Below are 20,991 nucleotides of genomic sequence, written 5' to 3'. Positions count from 1 at the left end.
GAGGTATGCATATTTTATGGAAAACCACCTTGTATAGCAATTGAACTCAAATATTAACTAGGCTAAAATCATATTTTTCCCAGTTCCTAATTTTTCTTTTCTGCAGAATTTAATAAGACAAAATATTGGTTTTCTTTTATATTTTAATTCAGAGATGGAAGTAAGATTATAGAGTTCAGCAATGGTCAGCAAGAAGTGCATACTGCTGATTTCAAAAGACGTGAGTATCCTGATGGCACAATCAAAACAGTTTATGCTGATGGACATCAAGAGACTCAATATGCCTCTGGTAGACTAAGAGTTAAAAATAAGAATGGTGATGTTATCATGGACACTCATCCTTGAACATTTTAATGTTTTGCTGCATCTTAATATTTATCAACATTTCTTTGTTATATTTTCTAGATGTTGTCGTTTGCATAAAAATCTAAAAGCTCTGTGTTTGTACACATCCAATAAACTTCCTAATAAATTATTTTTAAAACTCAGATGTCTAGTGCTTATATATTACCATTGCTGTACACAGCTTCATTAGGAACAAAAGCCACTTCTCTAAAAAGACTAAACAACCTTGTTCCATCACTTCAGGGATTAATTAGCAGTTGTCTAATCAAACTGGTTGCCCTTCTCTGCACTTCTTCATTTCTATTACTCTTAACATATCGTACCCGGAATTGGACAATAGGAGAAGTCCGACAAATGCAGAATGTTGTAGAAATGTACTTCTAAAATTGAACTCTAAAATAATATGAATTACAAATGCAGATTTACACTTGCCTTTGTATAGCCAATTGTGTACCAGTGATTTGATTTTTTTTTCTAAATAACTCATTTGACTATGAGGGACGTGGTGGCTCAATGGGTTAGGATGCTGAGCTTGTCGATCAGATGGTCGGCAGTTTGGCGGGTCAAATCCTGAGTGCCGCGTAACAGAGAGAGCACCTGTTACTCATCCCAGCTTCTGCCAACCTAGCAGTTCGAAAGCACGTAAAAATGCAAGTAGAAAAATAGGGACCACTACGGTGGGAAGGTAACAGCGTTCCGTGCGCCTTTGGCGTCTAGTCATGCCGGCCACATGACCACGGAGACGTCCTCAGACAAGTGCTGGCTCTTCAGCTTTGAAACATAGATGAGCACTGGCCCCTAGAGTCAGAAACAACTAGCACGCATGTGCGGGGGAACCTTTACCTTACATTTGACTATTAAATTTCACTTTTATTTTCAAACCATTTCTCTTGTATTAGCTACTCACCCAGTTTTGTATATCCTATGAATCTGATAAGCATTCATTCCGCCTAAATTTTTTGGAATACATGTCTTGAACCAAATTTGTGGCATTCCATTTATTATTTCACTGTAATTTGTTAAGGAAGCTTTATGACCTTTCTTTGAGATTAGTTTCAAGCCAATTCCCTAATAGACATGCCATCTAGCCAATAAATAATTAACCTGCTAATCATAATGTAATGGGCAACACTGTCAAATGTTTTGGTGAAATTAATATCTCCACATTTCTGTTAGGAAAGTTAGTCAAATAAGCACAACCTGCGAATTTTCAGCTTGTATTAATCAGTACAATACTGGCGTGAATCACTGGAAGAAAAAAACCGCAACCAAGTGTAAAGAATTCTAAATTCCAAACTATGTTATTACATCATATCATTCTAACACAGTTTTTAAAATAAAGAAGCAAGTATTCTAATTAGAATGAAAATAATCTTAAGCCTAGAAAAGCAGGCTCAACTACCTTGAACAGTTGAAAAAAAATATTTTTAAAACTGGCCAAAATTTTGGAAGCTTACTATAGGGACATGGGTGCCAAATTATTTGCAGGTAATATATTGCCAATTGTATTTGGTAGCCTGTGACAGCTTCTAAGATATGATGCTGTATAGTGGAGCTGATGTGCATGAACTTTCCTTTGTGTTGTTTGCATGGGAAAACCTCAGATTTATCTTATGCTATTTCTATAACTATTTAAGTGTCAGTAAAGTGTACTCTTGGCAAAACAAATGGCCAGGAGTCTTTCTTTGCTGCATGACTGAGTGGGGTGGTTGACAATCATTCTGTGGTTGGACAATTTACATTGGTAGTCTTCAAACTTGGCAATTTTAAGATCTGTAGACTTTTAATTCCCAGAAATCTTACCCAACGTTTGAAGCAACAGTTTTTGGTCTTGGGTCAGGAAGTTCCATGCTCGAAGCCGTTGAAATATTTTTCCTATCCCTACTTATTAAATAAACTAATATAAATACATTTTGAGGGAAACCCAACTATTTTTATTTAAACAACCATCAGTACTTGAACAACGTAACAAAAACTCACACTTCTATGTATTCCCAGAATTTACAAAAAACTATTAACTCTTAAGACAGTTTTAATACACAACCATTTCCATTTTTTTTCTAATCGAGGTAGTTCTGCATCTGAAACAAACAAAAACAGTATTATTCCCATTTGAATTATTCCCTGGGAATGTAAAAATAGATACCCACAAACTTTCAAGCAATCAACTTCTACATTGTATTGCTATTGAGTCCCTTATCTTATTGCATTGATGATTGTAAAAAACTGCATTTGGATAATGCAGTTATTATTCACAAAAAGCTATAAAAGCGTTGGTCCTTTTACTGAACTTTCCTGTTTATTTTTTTTAATTCAGTTTTCCAGTGCCTTTATTTTCCAATTTGTGGACTACAATTCAGATACAGCTCTTAGCACCTTCAGTTTAAATTCACCTCTGTATGTGGCTGATTTTATGACCGAGTTAAAAAAAATGAAAGTTGCAATTTTATTTTATTTATTCCTAGAAATATTAGTGCCTCCACAGTTTAAAAACATTTTCTACAAGAATTCCAGTATTTTTTTTTAAAAAAATCACTTGATCAAAATTAGTGGGATCCATTCCTAAAGTTTTTACTTTCTATTTTTTTGCAAATTTTTAGCAACATCAGTATATATTTTTTAATGCTGGTAAAGACATAGATAATAAGCAATACTGATTGCTTACCTATCATTGTGTCAGTTCTGCAAATCCCATTTCCACAAGCTTCATATGAAAGAGACGTCCTTCTTCATATAAAAATATAATATGCTCTGGTGCATGTGTCTTGGAAGCAAGGTTTTTCAAAATTGACAACAAATATAGTTTCAGAAGCAATATCAATATTTCCAATAAGAAGTACATTATAGACAAGAAATCCCATTTTTTCCCACCATCTGAATTTTGTCTGCAGGTACATGCTTTTGCACTTGTCTGCTTGAAGAATTTGGGGAAAATATTTTTTTCCCCTCCTACTGACAGCAATCAACAACTAGTGTGGAAGATTGCAATGGCAGTTCAAGCCCTTTTGTGCTTCACCACAATGCACAAACAGCAAACAGTAAACAATTAGAAAAAAATGGATTTTGACCACCATGCTATAAATTCAAAACCCTTATGCTACTTTTCACAAAGATGAAAAAAGAAACATTTGCAGCTTTGAGTACAAATCCAACTTATCAAGGAATTTGACTGTGGTTTTGGCTTTTAATTTTTTCCTTGATTTTATTTCTCCCAAGCAGCTTCAATGGAGAGATTTAAATATAGAAGGAATATACAGTTCCCAGATGAAAGTGAGATAAATTGAGGATAAAAAAAGACTTACCACTGAAGAAGCACTGAGATTTTTGCTTTCAAAGCAGTTCATTGCAGCCCACAAGGCATCTATGCTCCATTCTGAACAATAAGGAATTCTCTCTGTTGCAGAATCATATAAAGCAGGTTTAAATCCAGCCAGTAACACTCTGAATGCTTGAGCAGGGTACTGCATGAGCTTAAGAGGAATCTGACGCAACCTGAAACACAGTTAGCAAGTCAAACTATACAAGTTGATAATTTATGAGCATCTTAGATGGTTAAATCTAAAACAGTAACACTTATTGTAGCACAATATTTCTAGTTATTAAATTATTAATCTTGATAAAGCAATTTGAAAAAAGAACATCTTTGGTTTACCTGCTTGTGGGCAATGTTTTAGTCGATCCATAGTCAACAAATTCCACAAGAACTGAAACAGGATTGAACTCAAGAATAGAAATGAGTTTTGCTCGATACCATAGACCATCACTATATTCTGCGAGGCAGGGCATGTCTACAAGGAAAGCATGCCATTCAATTAGGGGAATCTTTGCATTGGTTACCCCAAGGAGAGCATGAGAAAGATGAAATGACAGGTAACTGGATAGCATGAAACTACAGGTGGTCCTCAAGTTACGATCACAATTGAGCCCAAAATTTGTGTTGCTAAGTGAAACAGTTAAGTGAGTTTCCCCCCATTTTACAACTTGTCTTGCCACAGTTGTTAAGTGAATCATTGCATTTCTTAAGTTAATAACACGGTTGTTAAGTGAATCTGGATTCCCCACTGACTTTGCTTGTGAGGAGGTTGCAAAAGCTGATCACATGATCCAGGACACTGCAACCGTCATAAATATGAACCACTTGCCAAGCATCTGAATTTTGATCATGTGACCATGAGGATGCTGCAATGGTCATAAGTGAAAAACAGTCAAAAATAATTTCAGTGCTGCTGTAACTTGGGTCACTAAAGAACTGTTGTAAGTTGAGGACTACCTGTATTCAACTGAGGTCCAGGTTTGTTTATTTAGCAACTTATTAATTACTAATATTTTAAAGCAAAATAAATATAAGGAAAAATTGAAGCCTTTCTGGACCCAACTTCTCCAGCAAATGTTTACTACACATAGTCTCTGAGTGAAAAATTGATGCAGAGAACTGGGAGAGAACACAGCTGGGTGAATGAATGCTTACTGGAGCTTGTGGAGTTTAGCACCAAGCTGTTGGAGAGTCACCCTTGTAGGAAGTCTGAGATGTTAGAATGCCAAGAGTTGCATAGCAGGTCCAAAAAGGAGACAACAAAGGTAGTGAAGTGCTTCTGCTTTGGCTATGGTGTCTGGGTGGAAAAGGCGAAGGGTTGGGAGAGAAGGCAACTGCACAAACTAATGCTTGCAGGTGCTTCCTGGGGTGGCTGAGTCTTCCCAGGACATGGCAAGCAGCCCCAGAACCATGCAGTTCTGGAAGTGTTTGCCACCCCACAAGGCAGGGTGCAAGGCAGCCGAAAGTGGGGTAGAGATAGGCAGGTAGAGGTAGCAGACGTGCCCTTGCAGTCTAAGTGTGAGCAAGCTGCCAAGCGCTTGAATTTTAATCACATGACTGCAGGGCCACAGCAACGGCCATTACTTTGAGCACAGGTTGTTAAGTCCATATTTTCAGCACCACTGTAACTTCAAATGGTCACTGAATGAATTGTTGTAAATTGAGACCTACTCATAGTCCAAACAAGAAGTGACTAAAGCAGTGGTGGCGAACCTATGGCACGCGTGCCACAGATGGCACGCAGAGCCCTCTCTGTGGGCACGCGTGTCGTCGCCCCAGTCCTAGGCCTTCAGCTGTGTTTTATAAAACCTTTTCACTTTAGGCCTCTGCCGCCTTGTGCAAAAAAAAAAAAAGCTTCAATCAATCAATTTCAATTTCTCACAGGAAAAAAAAAAAGATCTTGCAAAATTGGAATTGATTAATTGAACTTTTTAGTCCCGCCCAGTCTGCTGTCACCACCACAGCCATGCCCACCCAATTGGCCACACCCACCCAATGGGCCACGCCCACCCGGCACCCGACAATTCATAAGCGAGTTTTGGGTTGCAGTTTGGGCACTCGGTCTCTAAAAGGTTTGCCATCACTGGACTAAAGCATAAGTGACAAGTGAGAAAAGTGCAGGAATGGGCACAAGTGACACACACAAACAACCTTTCCAAAGGCCATCTTAACCCTGGATGCAATGTACTCTTTGTGGTAATATCAATCAATTTGGCTGGTTTTGAAAGGCAACTGGACAATTTCATGAAGAATTATGGTATCAATGGCTATTTGTATTAGATGGCTGCTAACTAACTCCTGAATCCCAGGCACCAGGCCTCAAGTACTGGTTTGCTGGGAAGTGACACTGGAGGAGATTGTGAGTTTGCCTAATGTCTCCATTTGGCATGTCTCCATGTGGACAAAGTGGGCTTATGGCCCAATTCAGCAAGATTTTCCTTGTATTTTTAAATGTGGAAAGGAGCTCATGCAAACTAGGACACATGATTCTCAGACTTCTAAGCAAACAGGAGAGCCACCTTGAATACAACTGAAAATATTTAAAGCAGGCTATTACATATTTAGCTTCTAAGTACTATACCTTTTGGGAAATCAGTTGGATGTGGAAGAGTCTCTATGTTCTGATTACATTGAGCCAAGGCTTCCTCCAGAGTCTCAGAATCCATCTCTGTCTGTTGGCTGGTACTGTTTGAGTGAACAATGGAAATATACACCTGGGGTAGAAGAAAATATCTGTATCAAAAGACTGTAAGATTAGAAATATGCTTGTTCATATAAAAGCAAAGAAAGTTAGATCTAATACTGTATTAAGAGATAACCTTCCTGATTTTAACCAGGATTTTAACCAGGTTAGTACAATTTCCATTACTGCATTACTTTTATTTTAGAATTCAGTCTATTTTTTATTTGTTGGGGGGTGGAGATATGTTCAGTTTCTTTCTAATACTGCTTCTCTGGCTGCTCATTTTCCAGACCACCTGAGGAACATACAGGTGTCTGTTAACATTTTCCTTAACTGCATCCTAAATTTTTATAAGGCTATGAACATGTTATGCTGCACTCTAACTGCTACCGAATTAGCAGAAAGTTAATAACATTAGCTGCCATATGTAAATATTCATATACTGATTTACCTCTGCCACTCTGAGTTGGGTGAAACACTGATTTTTTAATAATAAAGGTGGGGAAGACAGAAATATTACACTAGTGAATTTAAGCAAGAATAATCAGGGGATTCTTCACAAAGAATAAGCTTCTCTCACTCACATTTCATTTCTCCTTGTGATATTCAACTATTAGGACCTGAAGTGGAAAAAAGGGGGGAATGGTTGCAGATGTATTGCTGCTGTATATGTTTGAACTAAAATATATTTGAGCTAATGAGATGGTGGCAGCTTACATTTCTTTAAGGTTTTCTAGAAGGTGCACCGAGCACATCTATGTGTCCTAAGGAGTACCTTTTTCACTTCTAGAGCTGAACAGCTTTACATTCCTTGTTTGTGCTCTAGCATTCTTCCTCCAGACTAAAGTTTTCTAGAGTGGAAGAAGACAGCAGCTAGACACAGGTTCCCAAACCCGGTCCGTGGACCCGTACCGGGCCACAGCATGCCAGCAACCGGTCCACACAAACAAGCCAAGCCCCATCCGTGGGATGCAGGCAGCACACAAAACTACACACTCTCCGGTCCGTGGAAAAACCTTTCTCCATGGAACCAGGCCCAAAAGGTTGGGGACCTCTGAGCTAGACTATTCAGGTGAAATAATCAGTCCTTTGACTTATCTTTAATCCTAGATGGTTTTGAAAGGTCCAAAATGGAACCCCATAAGCAAGATCTAAACTGAGAGTATCTTCTGTAAATTAGAAGAAATGTCCCAAAAGAGTAGGGAAGACTCTGCTTCTTATTCCACCAGATACATCTTTTGTGTGGAACTGCCATAGAAACTCAAAGGAAAAAAACCCCTTCTCCTGCCTACCTGCCTTTCTTTCAGCTGATGATGAAATTTAGGTGCAATTGTCACTATTTAACATGGAGCTGTACAGTTATTGTATTGTGTGTTGTTTTATATAAAAGATCCCATATATTGAATTTTAAATTTTTATGTTAATAGTTTTTATGATAATGTATGTTATTGTGTTATTGGTCATTTTCCATAAATTATATCAAATTTCATCATTAAGTGAATTAGGTGGATGAGGAAAAAGTCTTTGAATAATTTTCCCTTGAAGAGATGATTGCATTTCAGATATTTCCTTATTTAAACAGTGAAACAGAATGATCATGGGCAGGCAAAAGCAGTATGAGTGCAAGCAACTTCTGATTTCCTGGCAGCTTCAGCACTGAGTTTCTTCCCTTCCCTTCCCTCCCCTCAACATTTTTAATTAAAATACCTCATTTGGTGACACAATGTGTGTTACTTTCACTGGAAAGTGTTCTCCAAGGATCGGCAATGATGTGGAAGTATATGGTGGCAAAAGAGGAGTCTTTAGTTTAATCTTCAGTAATCCCTAAAATAAGCAAATTATTAGAACACACTTGGCAAAACCACCCTAGAGAATGCCAACAACCTGTCCTGGAGACTATTTTGTATAGATTCCTTACACACATTCATGTCTTATTTAGGGAGCAGCAAAATTTCTCTACCGTTTTAAATACCAGGAGTTTTGAAATCTAGTTAATTAGATTATTGCCACTTGAATGTATGAACATTCCTGGACCACTACAAAGGAAGAAAGCCAAGGCAATCTCCAAGGCTATTCCATTTTACAAAGCACAAAGTTATGATCCATCCTCAGCCTGGAAACAAACTGTAATAGACAATATGCTATTAGCTAGGTAGGGTAACAGTAGGCATCTAATACAATTTATTTAAGTAGTATTACATACCCTTAAATTGATTTAGTGTTAAATCTTACCTCATAACTGATTTCACAATTTTCCTCCAACGTTTCATTACTGGATTCTAGCATATCCTAGAACATATAAATTCAAATCTTAATACAGTATTAATTTCACAGACTCACATTAGAAAGCTCTTTAATGTACACAAAGCAGCAAAATTATTTTTCAGCAGAAAAATACAGGACTACCTATATTAGGAAATAGCCTGAAATCATCAAAATTACGAACAAAGAAATTTTACATGAAAGAGTTTTGTGGCCTTCTATGTAAAATATCTTTTGACCATCAAAGTGAAGATTCTACAAAATTGGTGGCATCAGGTAAGACAATCAGATTATACTATGACTTTATCTTTTATGCCACATAATTCAAAGAAGATTAAACTTTGAATCTGCAGAGTCACCAGCATGCCTTGCAGCTACATGATATAAACAATCCAAACTATTAGCAAAATAGGGAGAGGCAGCCAAATATTCAAATAAGTTAAATCGAAGTCAGCCATAGAATGCTGAATTTTCAAAAGAAAGGGGCCATTTACTCTGTAAGAACACAGGGCTCCTAGAGGATTGTAAAGCAAATTTACAGAGGAGAAATTAGTCACAGCACATCCAGCCCTTAAGCACAGGGTTTGTGGTTCCAAAGAGAATACTTAACCTTAACATACAAAAAACGTACAAGGATAATGCTGAAAGTAATGTCTGGCCCTATATAGATGATCTACATTTACCTCAGAAACCATGGCATTATGGAGCTGATGCAATTATATTTTGATGGAGTTTGACAACTGTTCTGGTAATAAGATAGGTAAAAGGAAATACTTTCACAGGCAAAGTGATAAGCTACTATCCTGAGATAAATTACAAAATTGTTACGGTGGAAAAATAATTAACTGAAAAAGAAAGTGTGTATACACCCAATTTCCAGATACACTGCATCAACATGATTAAAAAAAACCCAGATATTATGGGGATTGTGGCAACTCAGCCAGTAATACACATAAGCCATATTCAAGAATTCAACATGTTTTTAATATTGTGCTTCTTGCTTTCAATAAATATATTTATATTTGGGTGGAAATTTTGCAAATACCATAAGAATAATTTGGAAAGGGATTTAAATGGAAATATTTTCATTTTAACATATTCATCAACGTAAGATTTAAACTAGAAATGCACAACCTGCGATCTTAGGCTACACACTGCTGAATGCAAAATCACACTGGTTGCACAGCATAAATTTAACAGCTCCCAAGTGAAGAAGTTCATGTACTTGTGAGAGTGCACAGGAACATCACAAAGGAGGAATTACATTGAATTTGATGAGGAATAATCACTGATTCAATGTAACAGCATAATAAGATTCTTGAAAACAGTAAGGTCTGTCTTATGGATTGTTCCTAAATTTGCAACTCAGTCCCAGAACAAAAATGACAATAGCAAACATTTTTATCTTTTTCTCTCCAAATTCTTCGTGAAGAATTTGACTAGAAACTACAAAGTCCTTGTTAAGAAAGGATCAATGCTACACTGGAGAGAAAAAAGGCTACACACTAGTTCTGCAGTTTGAACTCCAGATTACATCTAGAAATGCTGTTTAGAACTGGTGAATATAAGAGAAAATAGATGAGGTAACTCTTACTATACCATGTTTTTCATATCTCACCAATAAACATTGCTTTTACTACTGATAAGTTTTTTTTTATTCTGAAGGAAGATTTTCAATACTGACTCAAGTTCTACCCAAAGACTACATCACCACAATCAGCACTATGCTTAATAGCACTATACCTGGACAAGTAACTTGTTTCATCATGAAATATTTGACTTAAACTTAGTGCGTGAAAAGAAAAAAAAATTACCCATGTTGGTATAGAATCACCATCATCTTTGGTAATACAATGTTTATGGAATGCCATGAAATAAGATAGTGACATCCCCGAAAACCAGAGTTTGACAGACACTTTTCCCCAAGGAAGATCTGACTGCTCCTGTTGAAAGATTAACGAACTCATTACTACCTGCCCATTTGCTACTAAAACAGCTCTAAAACAGGCATGGGCAATCCCTTCTTACGGCCGAAAGTCTGTAGTAATTTGGGATACTTGCTATAAATCTTCACACATGACAAAGTACATCATCAACCCCAAAACAAATTTTATTTGTTAAAGACACACTTTCTATATTTACATGTGCACAGAGGAAAACGGACTAACTCTTGGTAGTCTGATTTCAGGCCAGGATGCATCCCAAAAACTGCATTAGTTGAATTTATGGATAATCTCTGGAGAAACTGGGATCAGGGGAACACAACCTTCCTGGTCATCTTTAATCACTCAAAGATCTTCTATATTTCTGGACTACTCCACAGAATCAGAGAGAAGAGCAGTTCCATCGGTGTTGGTGGAGGAAGAGAGTTCTCCAATCACATCTCTATTGCCTCAGGGCTCTTTACAATAGTTGTCATTTTTAAGGTCCCATGTGGTTCTGTACTAGATCATGTGGAACTTATCAAGAAAAAAGAATGAGAAGCTACATTCTCTTTTTACTTTGTTTCTACTGACTCAAGTGAATATATCTGCCCCTCCAATCCAACTACATAAGGTCAACTCCCTCCATTCTGTGAAAACGACATCTTACAACACCTTGGAAGCAGGCATTTTTGACTGCTACTTTCCATTCTTTGGCTCCCTATAACAATTTGATCTGCTCCTTCCTTCAGGTTTTAGGTAATCTATTAAAACTATCAAGCTTTTGAAGTGATTGAAGACTTGAACTTTTATTTGGAGGACCCCTAGATTAGCTACCAACTTTATCCATGAAAATGCACTCTCCTCTAGAATTAATGACGGAAGATCTCCAGATCTAGGGGACCTTAACATTTACAGCCACTCAGTCGGGCTATCGTTGTGTTGAATCCTAGTTTTCCTGCTGGGTCCATTTGGAGCAGATTGAACAAATTGCTCCTTCCTATAGAGAACTCCAAGGCAAACATCTGGACAGCAATGGCTACACTCCCCACCCAGTGTTTCAGGTGGTATCACATCTGAAGTCTAGGAAGCCTATTTTTGAAAGGGGTATCGCCTCCACCATACCCAATCAGATTTCAGTAATGCATTCCAGGTTACCCCTATTATTCATTATTAGTTCATGGACAAGGTAGGCCTTATTACAGACCTTATTTTATGGCTGCATGTTTTTCTTTCTGTATTACTGGTATTGTACTTAGTTTATTTTATTGGTAAATCTATTTATTTGATTAAGGGGGTTGTTTTTGTTTTTACTTTTAGCTCCCCCCCATAAGCCTTTGGTAAGGGTGGCATAATGACTGAAATAATAAAATATTTAGACATACCATTATGCGTATTTTAACTGATCTTTTTGTAAGTAGCTCTTTAAGCAATTCAACTGCATCCTGTTGCCAAACGTTGCCAACCTAAATAATCATGAGGAAAAATACACCTATCGATTATCAACTATGAAAAGCCATTGATCCAAAACCTCCATTCACAAGACTAGCTAATCTGGAAAAAAAATTGTCAAGAAGCAGAAAATGATCAAGTTCCAGTTCACCCAAAACCAAAGGGTAAACACAAATGCATTTTTTTTCATCACATATTAAGATGTTTTAGGCCAAAAATCATCCATGCTCAATTGAACAGCCCTACCTGTTGTGATCTATCTAATTTTTTCTCCTAAAGAAGAACTGTTAAGAATGACATGAGCTCCTGGCTTGGCCAAAATGGTCCCATGAAATATTTTTAATTCCAATGGTTACTTAAGGCTTCTGTTGATGGAAGCCTTACGTAACAATTAAAATTAACATTAACATTTCGCTTATTCTCTAAGACGTGAAAAAGGCAATGGAGGGTTGCTGTTATCCTGATGAGGTGTTTCAGTTGGAGCTAGAATGCCTCAAAAAGGCAAATATTGGAAAACAATCTTTGGAACCAGTTGGAATTTCAAAGCATTGTCTTAGATGCTATCACAAATTGGTTCCTATAGGGTACAAGTACTTAGATTTCATAAAAAAGGAAAACTTTTGAGGCTACATGGCAATAGCTTATCAAGAATCTGAACAAGAGGAAGTAGTAGAACCTGACCCTCTAAATACAAACTTTTTTCTTCAGTAATACCTTTTAATTCACATCATTATTTTTCATTCCACAGTGCACAAGCATAACTCATCAAATAGCCGACACATCCACACTTTTTCCTTGTTTCTCCTGTTATCTCTACTTGAGCCCTAATTTCCATGCTGCTTCTCCCAGATCAAAACCCATTTTTCTCCACTGAATTCTTGGTTTCTGTTTCCTACTTTCAATCAAGTAAACCCAAGTTTCCCTTTTCCTTATAGTAAAATCACACCCTTTCCTTATTTTTGTCTACTGTATGTTGTAGGAACATGAAGAATTGCCTTTCAGCACATTACATTTTTCCTTCATTGGAATGCAGGGCATTCAGGCAAATCAAGCCTGGAGGTAGGTCTTTACAATCTTACTAAAGTGTTCTGGTCATTTAATAGAATTTAAATAACACTTAATACAGGGGGGGAATATGTACAAGTATGCTGCTTTCACTCTGCATAGATGACAGCCTAGAAGATTTAATTTTCTCCGCTTTACTAGACAATGAAACAAGCAACGAGATCTGCTTATAGAGCAGGTGGGTGATTTGTGCTGGAAATAGAATGAAAACTAGTATTTTGCAACGCCCTAGAAATAAACTGAAAGATTGAGGGCAAGAGAAGAAGGGGATGACAGAGAATGAGGTGCCTGGATGGAGTCACTGAAGCAGTAGGCATGAGCTTAAATGGACTCCAGAAGATGGTAGAGGACAGGAAGGCCTGGAGGAACATTGTCCATAGGGTCGCGATGGGTCAGACACGACTTCGCAGCTAACAACAAGAAATAAACTGGGGGCCAGGAACACACTAGACAGTTAGCAATAGCAACAGCCCCATAGTGCTTTGTAGCATTTTCTGGTCAGTTAATACAGCCAGCATATTGCCTTCAACAATCTGGGTCCTCCTTTTACTGACCTTGGAGGGATGAAAGACCGAGTCAACCTTAACCCGGTCAGGATAAAACTCCAAGCTATTGGCAGAGTTTAACTTGCAATACTGCATTCTAACACCACCAGGGCTTGTTAGCATTGAACACTTTCATCTAATATTCAACTTGCATGCATTTAAAGCCTACCACTTTCTAGTAGTGAAAACCTTAAGACTTCCCAAAATTATTTTATCATTACAAAGTGGAATATGTACCAAACACTTGTTTAAAAGTGCAAAGGAAAAAAAGAATGTATGCCCAATTCTGCTGATGATAGGCATGAATTACAATATTGATGCAATTACACTGCATCATGCAGGTAAATTATTTGCACACTTTCATATACTGTCTTGTAGAAATGCATTATGTTCATATCATTGCATCTAACTCACTGGTACAGTTTTATACAGCTGACATGGTATAGAAAATGGAGGTATCTCAGCATACAAAATAGTGGGGTATAGATGGCATGGAGGAATCTTCTCAGTATATCCATAGTCCACATAAAGTACCTATGAAACAATACACAATAAGCAAGAACTACATCATTACATTTCATGATGCAGTTTTTTGAAAAACATTTGTCACGCACAAATGCACAAAAACGCTGCCCAACCCACATGGTTTTAGGAAGTAGATGTGACACACTGATTCATACATAATGCCAAGAGAAGATTTATTTAGTTGAACTAGTTTCTTAAATGTAAAGGGCAATGATAGATTGTTTGCCATTTTTCTGTATCATGTTTGTCGTAAATGGGAGGCAAAAGGCACACAAAAAAGGAATGCATCTTGTGAAGTGTTTTTTTAAAAAATCCCAGGGCAGCTTACAATCTAAAGCACAAATCAATGTGCTTAGCAATAGCCTTCATTCTATGTATATGCCTACTTATTAGGGCTTTCGCCCCCCCCCCCAAGCGGCATTATTACAAAGTCAGCTTATTGCCCCCAACAATCTGGGTCCTCATTTTACCTACCTCAGAAGGATGGAAGGCTGAGTCAACCTTGAGCCTGGTGGGATGCGAACCTGCACTAATTGCAGGCAGTTGGTGTTACTTAAGGAGGCATTAGCCCACTGCTCCACCAAGGCTCTTTAACCTATTGTTGAATATCCCTCACATAAAATAGCAGAAATCTCATATTTTCAAGCATCTACTACCTGTGCAATAGGTAGCAGGAAGTATACTCAAAGGAATATATTTTGTAACAAAGGAGTATACTTTTATAAAACTGCCTTCACCAGGCAACTGGACTTTTTTTCCCCCTTGAAGACATTTCGCTTCTCATCCAAGAAGTGTTGTCAGTTCTGACTGAATAGTGGAGGATGGAAGGATTTATGTTCCTTGCAGTCATCTAGTCATTAGCATTCTTTTTGAGAATCACTGAAGTCACTCAGGGTCACCTGAATAGAACAAACAGGTGTGGAACCTTATTGGAACTGCTGAAAGGATTGTGTTGTAAATAGGAGATAGCTGGTGTCTTATGAGAAGCGAAACTTCTTCAAGGAAAAACAAGGAAAGTCCAGTTGCCATTTGAAAAAGCATTCTTGGGACAACCATGACCTAGATGACTGAGAATCTCCATAGACAACACTGCCTTCGTTTTAACCAAACACAAGAAAAAAACACCAGTGGTGAAAATCAGAATGTTCTTAACAACATCAACATTACCTTTACAAGGCCAGCACCAACATCTTTAACTTCACCTCGGTACCATATTGTATCTGCTGCTCTTACAATACAGGCTTCTCCATTTTTCCAGTTATAGGGTTTCAGAAGGCCTAAACCTTTGACATTATCTTGTATATTACACATTAACTCTTTTAACTTTTGCTCTAGGAAAAATCCAAGCAAATGGTGTTAAGGCTATTATATCCTTTAATAATTTAATTTTTTTGCTAAGATAATGCAATACAATCTTTGCATAAAATGCTTGAAATGTGAACAACATGAGGATATATTTTATCTTGCTTGGTGGGTATGTAAAAAAGCTAAAAAAAATTGGATACAAATACATAAATTTTGAAGATTTTAAAGGTAAAATACAACAAACCAGAGATTTTTCTTTAGAGATGAATGGATAAGCAACTAGAAAAATGTCATGGAACTGTTTTTTATATATTGTGAGTACAGTGAGACTATTTTATGCTTAAAAAGTGGATAATTATAGTAATACCCAAAATGGAGAAATGGTTGGTAAAGATGGTGAAACTTTCATAGATGGCTCAATTAACTTCTTTGTTTAGAGAAAAAAACAATGTCTATATTTACGACTGACTGCTAATACATTATAGACTTTTTGTGTAAAATGGAAGAAATGCATTTATGATTCATGGTTTCTGATTAAAAAAGCTGGATAATAGAAAAGAGTAAGCTTTCTTTTGTAATTGTAGAGTAAGAGAAAACCTTGTAATTGTATTTATATCTGCTGCAAAGGAAATTGGAAGTTTCTTCTTTCTTTCTGCACTTTTGTCTTTTTTATTTTCTCTCTCTTCTGTTTTTTTATTAATTTGTGCTAGTTTTTATATCTTTGTAATTGTACTTATATTTGCTACAAAGGAAATTGAAAGTTTCTTCTTCCTTTCTGTACTTTTGTCTTTTTTAATTTTCTCTTTTTGTTTTCAAATTAATTAATTTGCGTTAAGTTTTTATGTCCGTTGTAAAACTTTAATAAAAAGTATTTTTTTTAAAAAAGACAATGCAATACGAAGGGAAAAATATAAATGGATACAACCTCTCCCCCACCATGAATAAAAAGCATTGTGGAAAGTTTCTAGTGATACATTGATCTCTTTCCTTCCCTTCATGTCTCTAGCTGCTGACTGCAATTTAAATATTAAGGATTATTGCTAGCTTCTTTTTAAATGTTTTCATCTATTATTTCTAATGATAACTTTTTCCAGAAACCATATTCTAAATGTCTGAATTTGCCTTGATGTGTACTGTCTCAATTTGGCTCAACTCCTATTATGGATATATACCATAAATTTTGCCACTGTAGTATAGTTTCCAATTTTGATCTCCCACTCTGATCATCATCAGCAATGTTCCTTTTCTTGAATACTTTTAATAATTCCGTATATAACTGCACATATGTTACGGCTAAAACATACAATATGCATACATGTAAAAATGATTAATTTTCTAGAGGACCCCGTGCTATCCTCTAGAACACAGAATTCATGTGCTGTAGCGAGGTTCCCCAATCCCCCGACCACAGACTGGTACTGGTCCATAGCTTGTTAGGAACCAGGCCACACAAGAGATGAGCCACTGTCTCCATATATTAAAGAAAGATGATTTTGGAAAGATCTTGAAAAATGTTGTGGAACAAACTGCAAGGCATTCTGTTGTCACGAAGAGTTGCTTTTGGCTTGTCTGTAACAGTACCTATTACATTTATATATAATTGTACAAATGCATTTTTGCTTTACCTTGTGATGTGGGAATCACATAAATTGTTCCATTATCTGAAACACAGCTAACCGTAGCATTGAAGCAATCCGAGCTAGGAAGAACTGGTGGTTTATAGGCCTCAACCACTAGAGGCTTAGTCAATGACATTTTCACTTCTTGTTGCTTACTGTCAGTATTTGAAGGATCAAAATGCTTTTCTGGTTTAGAAGGGCTTTCTTTTTCTGAAACCAGCTGGTTTATGTCCACATTCTTTTGTAGTTTATCAGAGGAAGCTTGATTTGGATGAATTTTAGGTGCTCTGTTAGGATTCAACAAACATACGTTAGCAAATTTTAAAAAATCAAATACATATTCTGATGAAGAAGCTTGGCATTCTGACAAATCAGCCATCAATAGACACACAGACATTAACACAGCCGGCGTCAACTTCCCTCCGCCCAGTACGCTCCCACAGAGAGGGCCTCCTCAGGGTGCCACCGGTCAAAGAATGCCGACTGGTGGCCCCCAGGGGGAGAGCGTTCTCTGTGGGTGCACCGGATTTATGGAACCATCTTCCGGTTGAGCTCCGGATGGCGCCCGATCTCCGCTCCTTCCGGCGCGATCTTAAAACTTACCTCTTTAAACAAGCTGGCCTGGCCTGATGGGACGGGGTGGGAAATGACTTTAATTTTAAATTTGTATTAATTTATGGGCATTGTTTAATCATGTTTTAATAATTTTAATTTTTGTATCTAGTTTTTATGTATTGCCCTGTTCACCGCCCTGAGTCCCTAGGGAGAAGGGCGGTATACAAATTAAATAAATAAATAAATAAATAAATAAACAACATCTATAGACCAGTGTTTTTCAACCACTGTTCCGCGGCACACTAGTGTGCCGCGAGATGTTGCCTGGTGTGCCGTGGGAAAAATTTAACAGTAATTATAAAATACTTTCTTTGTGTTTATTTGATTCCTATTCAAGAGAATTACTTTATATATAGTCAATATAGGCACAGAGTTAAATTTTTTAACATTTTCTAATGGTGGAGTGCCCCGTGATTTTTTTCATGAAACAAGTGTGCCTTTGCCCAAAAAAGGTTGAAAAACACTGCTATAGACTATGCAAAAGAGACAGTCAACTAGACCAAGAGAGAAAAAGACTCCAGCATCTCCCCATCAGTAATCTGCATTCAGTTCAGCATAGATTAACTCCAAGGTCAACTTCAGACCAACAATCAAGTAAGCAATACCCCAATCAAGAAACTGCCAAAGAGCCATTGGTAAACAGCCCAACCAAAGAATCTCTAAGATCACCCCCACTCACACAGACTGGCAAGACACCAGAATATAAACTGACAGCAAACAGCACTCCTTACTAGCACTAGTTAGGGTAATGAAATATCTGGAAGAAAACAAGCAAGCGCAGAGAGCACCAAGGACCCTTCACATATTATTCCCCTTAAATACTGCACCTCGGGCCAAGTCACCATGGCCAACTGTCGCCACGGTCAACTCACAACAGCCAACTTGCCATGGGACAACTCACTGTGGGACAAGTTACACCAATATTGAAGAAATAGTGGAATAGAATCATTACAGAAAGAATGCCAAAGGAGAGACAAAATGAAATGTGAATGACAAAAATTAAAATATTTTTAAACTATTTTAAATAATAAAATTGAATTGTTCTGCACCGAGTTATCCCACGGTTGAGTTGCCCCATGGTGAGTTGGCTGCAGGAAGTTGATTGTAGTGAATTGGCTATGGCGAGCTGTCCCACTCTGAACTAGATTAAACATTTTTCTGTTGGTTTATAACTGAGTAAATTATAGATAAAAATTAAAAGCATTAAATTTTATATAGAAAGCAAGTGTTTTAAGTACATTAAAAATGAATAAACACTATTTGTTTTTGTTGTTTTTAAAAAAATACGTACCTTTTTCTAAGTGCTAAGCCTTCTTTAATCATGTATTCTGAAACATCAGTACAGTTTTGTTCATCTTTGCAAAATATTTTTACAGGCAAAGGTGACAAATCAGTATCCTGGGACAAATTAAGAATGTTTAGGGGTAAAAATCAATTATTCATTAAAAAGAAAATGTGAAGATACCCAATTTCCAAATATTACAAACATCCAGTTTTCAGACATACTACATCCACAAAGTGATAAAATCTAGGTAGTTATTCTGGAATTTGTGGCAACTTGGTCTGTACACAGAGCAGCAGTAGTAAAAAAACAACAACAATCTTTTAAAATTAAAAAAAACACGTTTTAATTGAAAAACAAATTTATAAATACTGGGACACAAATATGACATTTGAGGAAAAATTGAGAACATATATAAAAGAAAATATTTCATTTTTAGATGTTTGCATTCATCAGCAAGTTAAGATTTAAACCAGAAATATGTAACCTGAGATCTTCCGCTCCTACAACTGTGGGCGGCTTCTCCAAATAGAACTACAGAATCATAGGGCTGGAAGGGACCTTGGAGATCTTCTAGTCCAGGGGTGTCAAACTCAATTTCATTGAGGGCCGCATCAGCATTGCGGTTGCCCTCAGGGGGCCGGGTGGGTATGGCCAGGGTGGGCGTGGCCTACTGGGTGGGAGTGGCTAGAGTGCGTATGGCCTACTGGGTGGGCGTGGCCAGCTCTACATCGTTAGCATCAAGGGTAACTATGGGGACCTGGGCAGGAGTGGGACAGATCTGACGGTCTCTGGCAGAAGGAGGGTCTCTGGGTCAGGGCAAAGGCAGTGGGGGCCATTCCCTCACTGTTTCCAGGATGGCTTCACGGGCCACATGAAACCACTTCGCGGGCCGGATCCGGCCCCCGGGCCTTGTGTTTGACATGTCTGTTCTAGTCCAATCAAAAAAGTACCAAAAGAGGGACACTTCTGTATAAACCACGATGGCTGCCTTATTTGATTTATATTCTGCCTTGGAGCACAAAACAGTGTTTGCAGTCCTTCCTCCTCCTCTTTTTCCCTATAATATCATCCCGGTGAGGTAGGATGGGCTGAAGAGAAAGACTGCTCTAGGGAGCTTCAGGGGCTGAAATCGGATTTCTCCAACAAGCTGCTACTTCGAACAGAGTATGACGGGTGGATCCAGCTTTGCAACCACCCTGAAATTAAGCCGATAATTCACTTCTCAGCTGTAAGGGCAAGGAAACGAGGAGGGAAACATGGATCCAGTCATGCCTGGGGGAGTTGTCAGGCCTTGGGGAAGAATTTCTCAGTGTGCCACCTATCCTGCGGGTACTACCAAAATCAAAATAAAATGCTGCTACCAAATCAGTTTTTTTTTAATATGATGGATGGGGAAACAAATATGTGGCAAATAATCATATTAACAATAATATTGAATTAACTTAGGTAAATCAGTTTGTCCTGGGTTGACTCATTCTTTGGAGGACAATACTTGGCAAAATTAAAAGCAAAGGGCAGCTGCTGGCTCAAAATCCCTTCATTTAAACCATCTTAAATAGTTACAAAACTCTGAAGTTTACTATATTATCTTCCAATCTTAAATAAATTTGTGTTCTCAGCTGGGATTCCTGGCAGACCACCAAAATATAATAGGCATTAACTAAAAGAATATCATGGCTTGGTATCAAAAAGTAGCCTAAATGTTGATTTTGCTGAACCAAATATACCAAATATATTAAAATCTTGATTTACAGAAAACTGGGGGGAAGGGTGTCTATTAAATCTGAACTGATAAAATTGAGATAATTCTTTACACTCATTCTTGACACTGCTTTGCTACTATCAAGTTAAAATACCATCAAAGCGTACACAGGATTATCTTCATTTAAAATGAAAGCATGAATGTTTGTCATTTTCTCTTTGTTAAGATCAGAAAAGACATGGGATGAAAAGCAATGTAACAAATCCTAATCTGGGTAAAATCTTCATAGCATACAATATTTAGTATCACATGACAATATCTTATACTTTCAGTTGAATAATGATCGCAGAAAT

At 37.3% G+C, this 20,991-nt stretch overlaps 2 protein-coding genes across 5 annotated transcripts in view; one reads left to right on the top strand and one right to left on the bottom strand.

The window, feature by feature from the left end:
- CPAP (centrosome assembly and centriole elongation protein) overlaps window positions 1-488 on the top strand; it is a 95,106-nt gene extending 94,618 nt beyond the window's left edge. For all 4 annotated transcript variants that reach the window (XM_081327914.1, XM_081327915.1, XM_081327916.1 and 1 more), the window contains exon 16: window positions 153-488. In XM_081327914.1, the coding sequence (XP_081184040.1) occupies window positions 153-345 (193 nt within the window). In that variant the 3' untranslated portion in view covers window positions 346-488. The remainder of the gene's footprint in view (window positions 1-152) is intronic.
- Window positions 489-2,338: 1,850 nt separating this feature from the next.
- The window catches only part of RNF17 (ring finger protein 17), a gene marked incomplete at its 5' end in the record, with an annotated part of 180,213 nt that continues 161,560 nt past the window's right edge, over window positions 2,339-20,991 (bottom strand). Inside the window, 13 exons of the mRNA XM_081327716.1 lie at window positions 2,339-2,426; window positions 3,011-3,109; window positions 3,648-3,837; window positions 3,998-4,133; window positions 6,240-6,372; window positions 8,049-8,165; window positions 8,574-8,630; window positions 10,418-10,546; window positions 11,911-11,991; window positions 14,002-14,121; window positions 15,280-15,443; window positions 17,043-17,323; window positions 18,943-19,049. Coding sequence (XP_081183842.1) covers window positions 3,014-3,109; window positions 3,648-3,837; window positions 3,998-4,133; window positions 6,240-6,372; window positions 8,049-8,165; window positions 8,574-8,630; window positions 10,418-10,546; window positions 11,911-11,991; window positions 14,002-14,121; window positions 15,280-15,443; window positions 17,043-17,323; window positions 18,943-19,049 — 1,611 coding nt within the window. The 3' untranslated portion in view covers window positions 2,339-2,426; window positions 3,011-3,013. The remainder of the gene's footprint in view (window positions 2,427-3,010; window positions 3,110-3,647; window positions 3,838-3,997; window positions 4,134-6,239; window positions 6,373-8,048; window positions 8,166-8,573; window positions 8,631-10,417; window positions 10,547-11,910; window positions 11,992-14,001; window positions 14,122-15,279; window positions 15,444-17,042; window positions 17,324-18,942; window positions 19,050-20,991) is intronic.

The sequence above is a fragment of the Vipera berus genome (genome assembly GCF_964194415.1).
Source record: "Vipera berus genome assembly, chromosome: 4".
NCBI classification, from domain to species: Eukaryota; Metazoa; Chordata; class Lepidosauria; order Squamata; family Viperidae; genus Vipera; species Vipera berus.
Note: the sequence above shows the minus strand (reverse complement) of the source record. Positions and strands in the feature narration are given on the sequence as shown.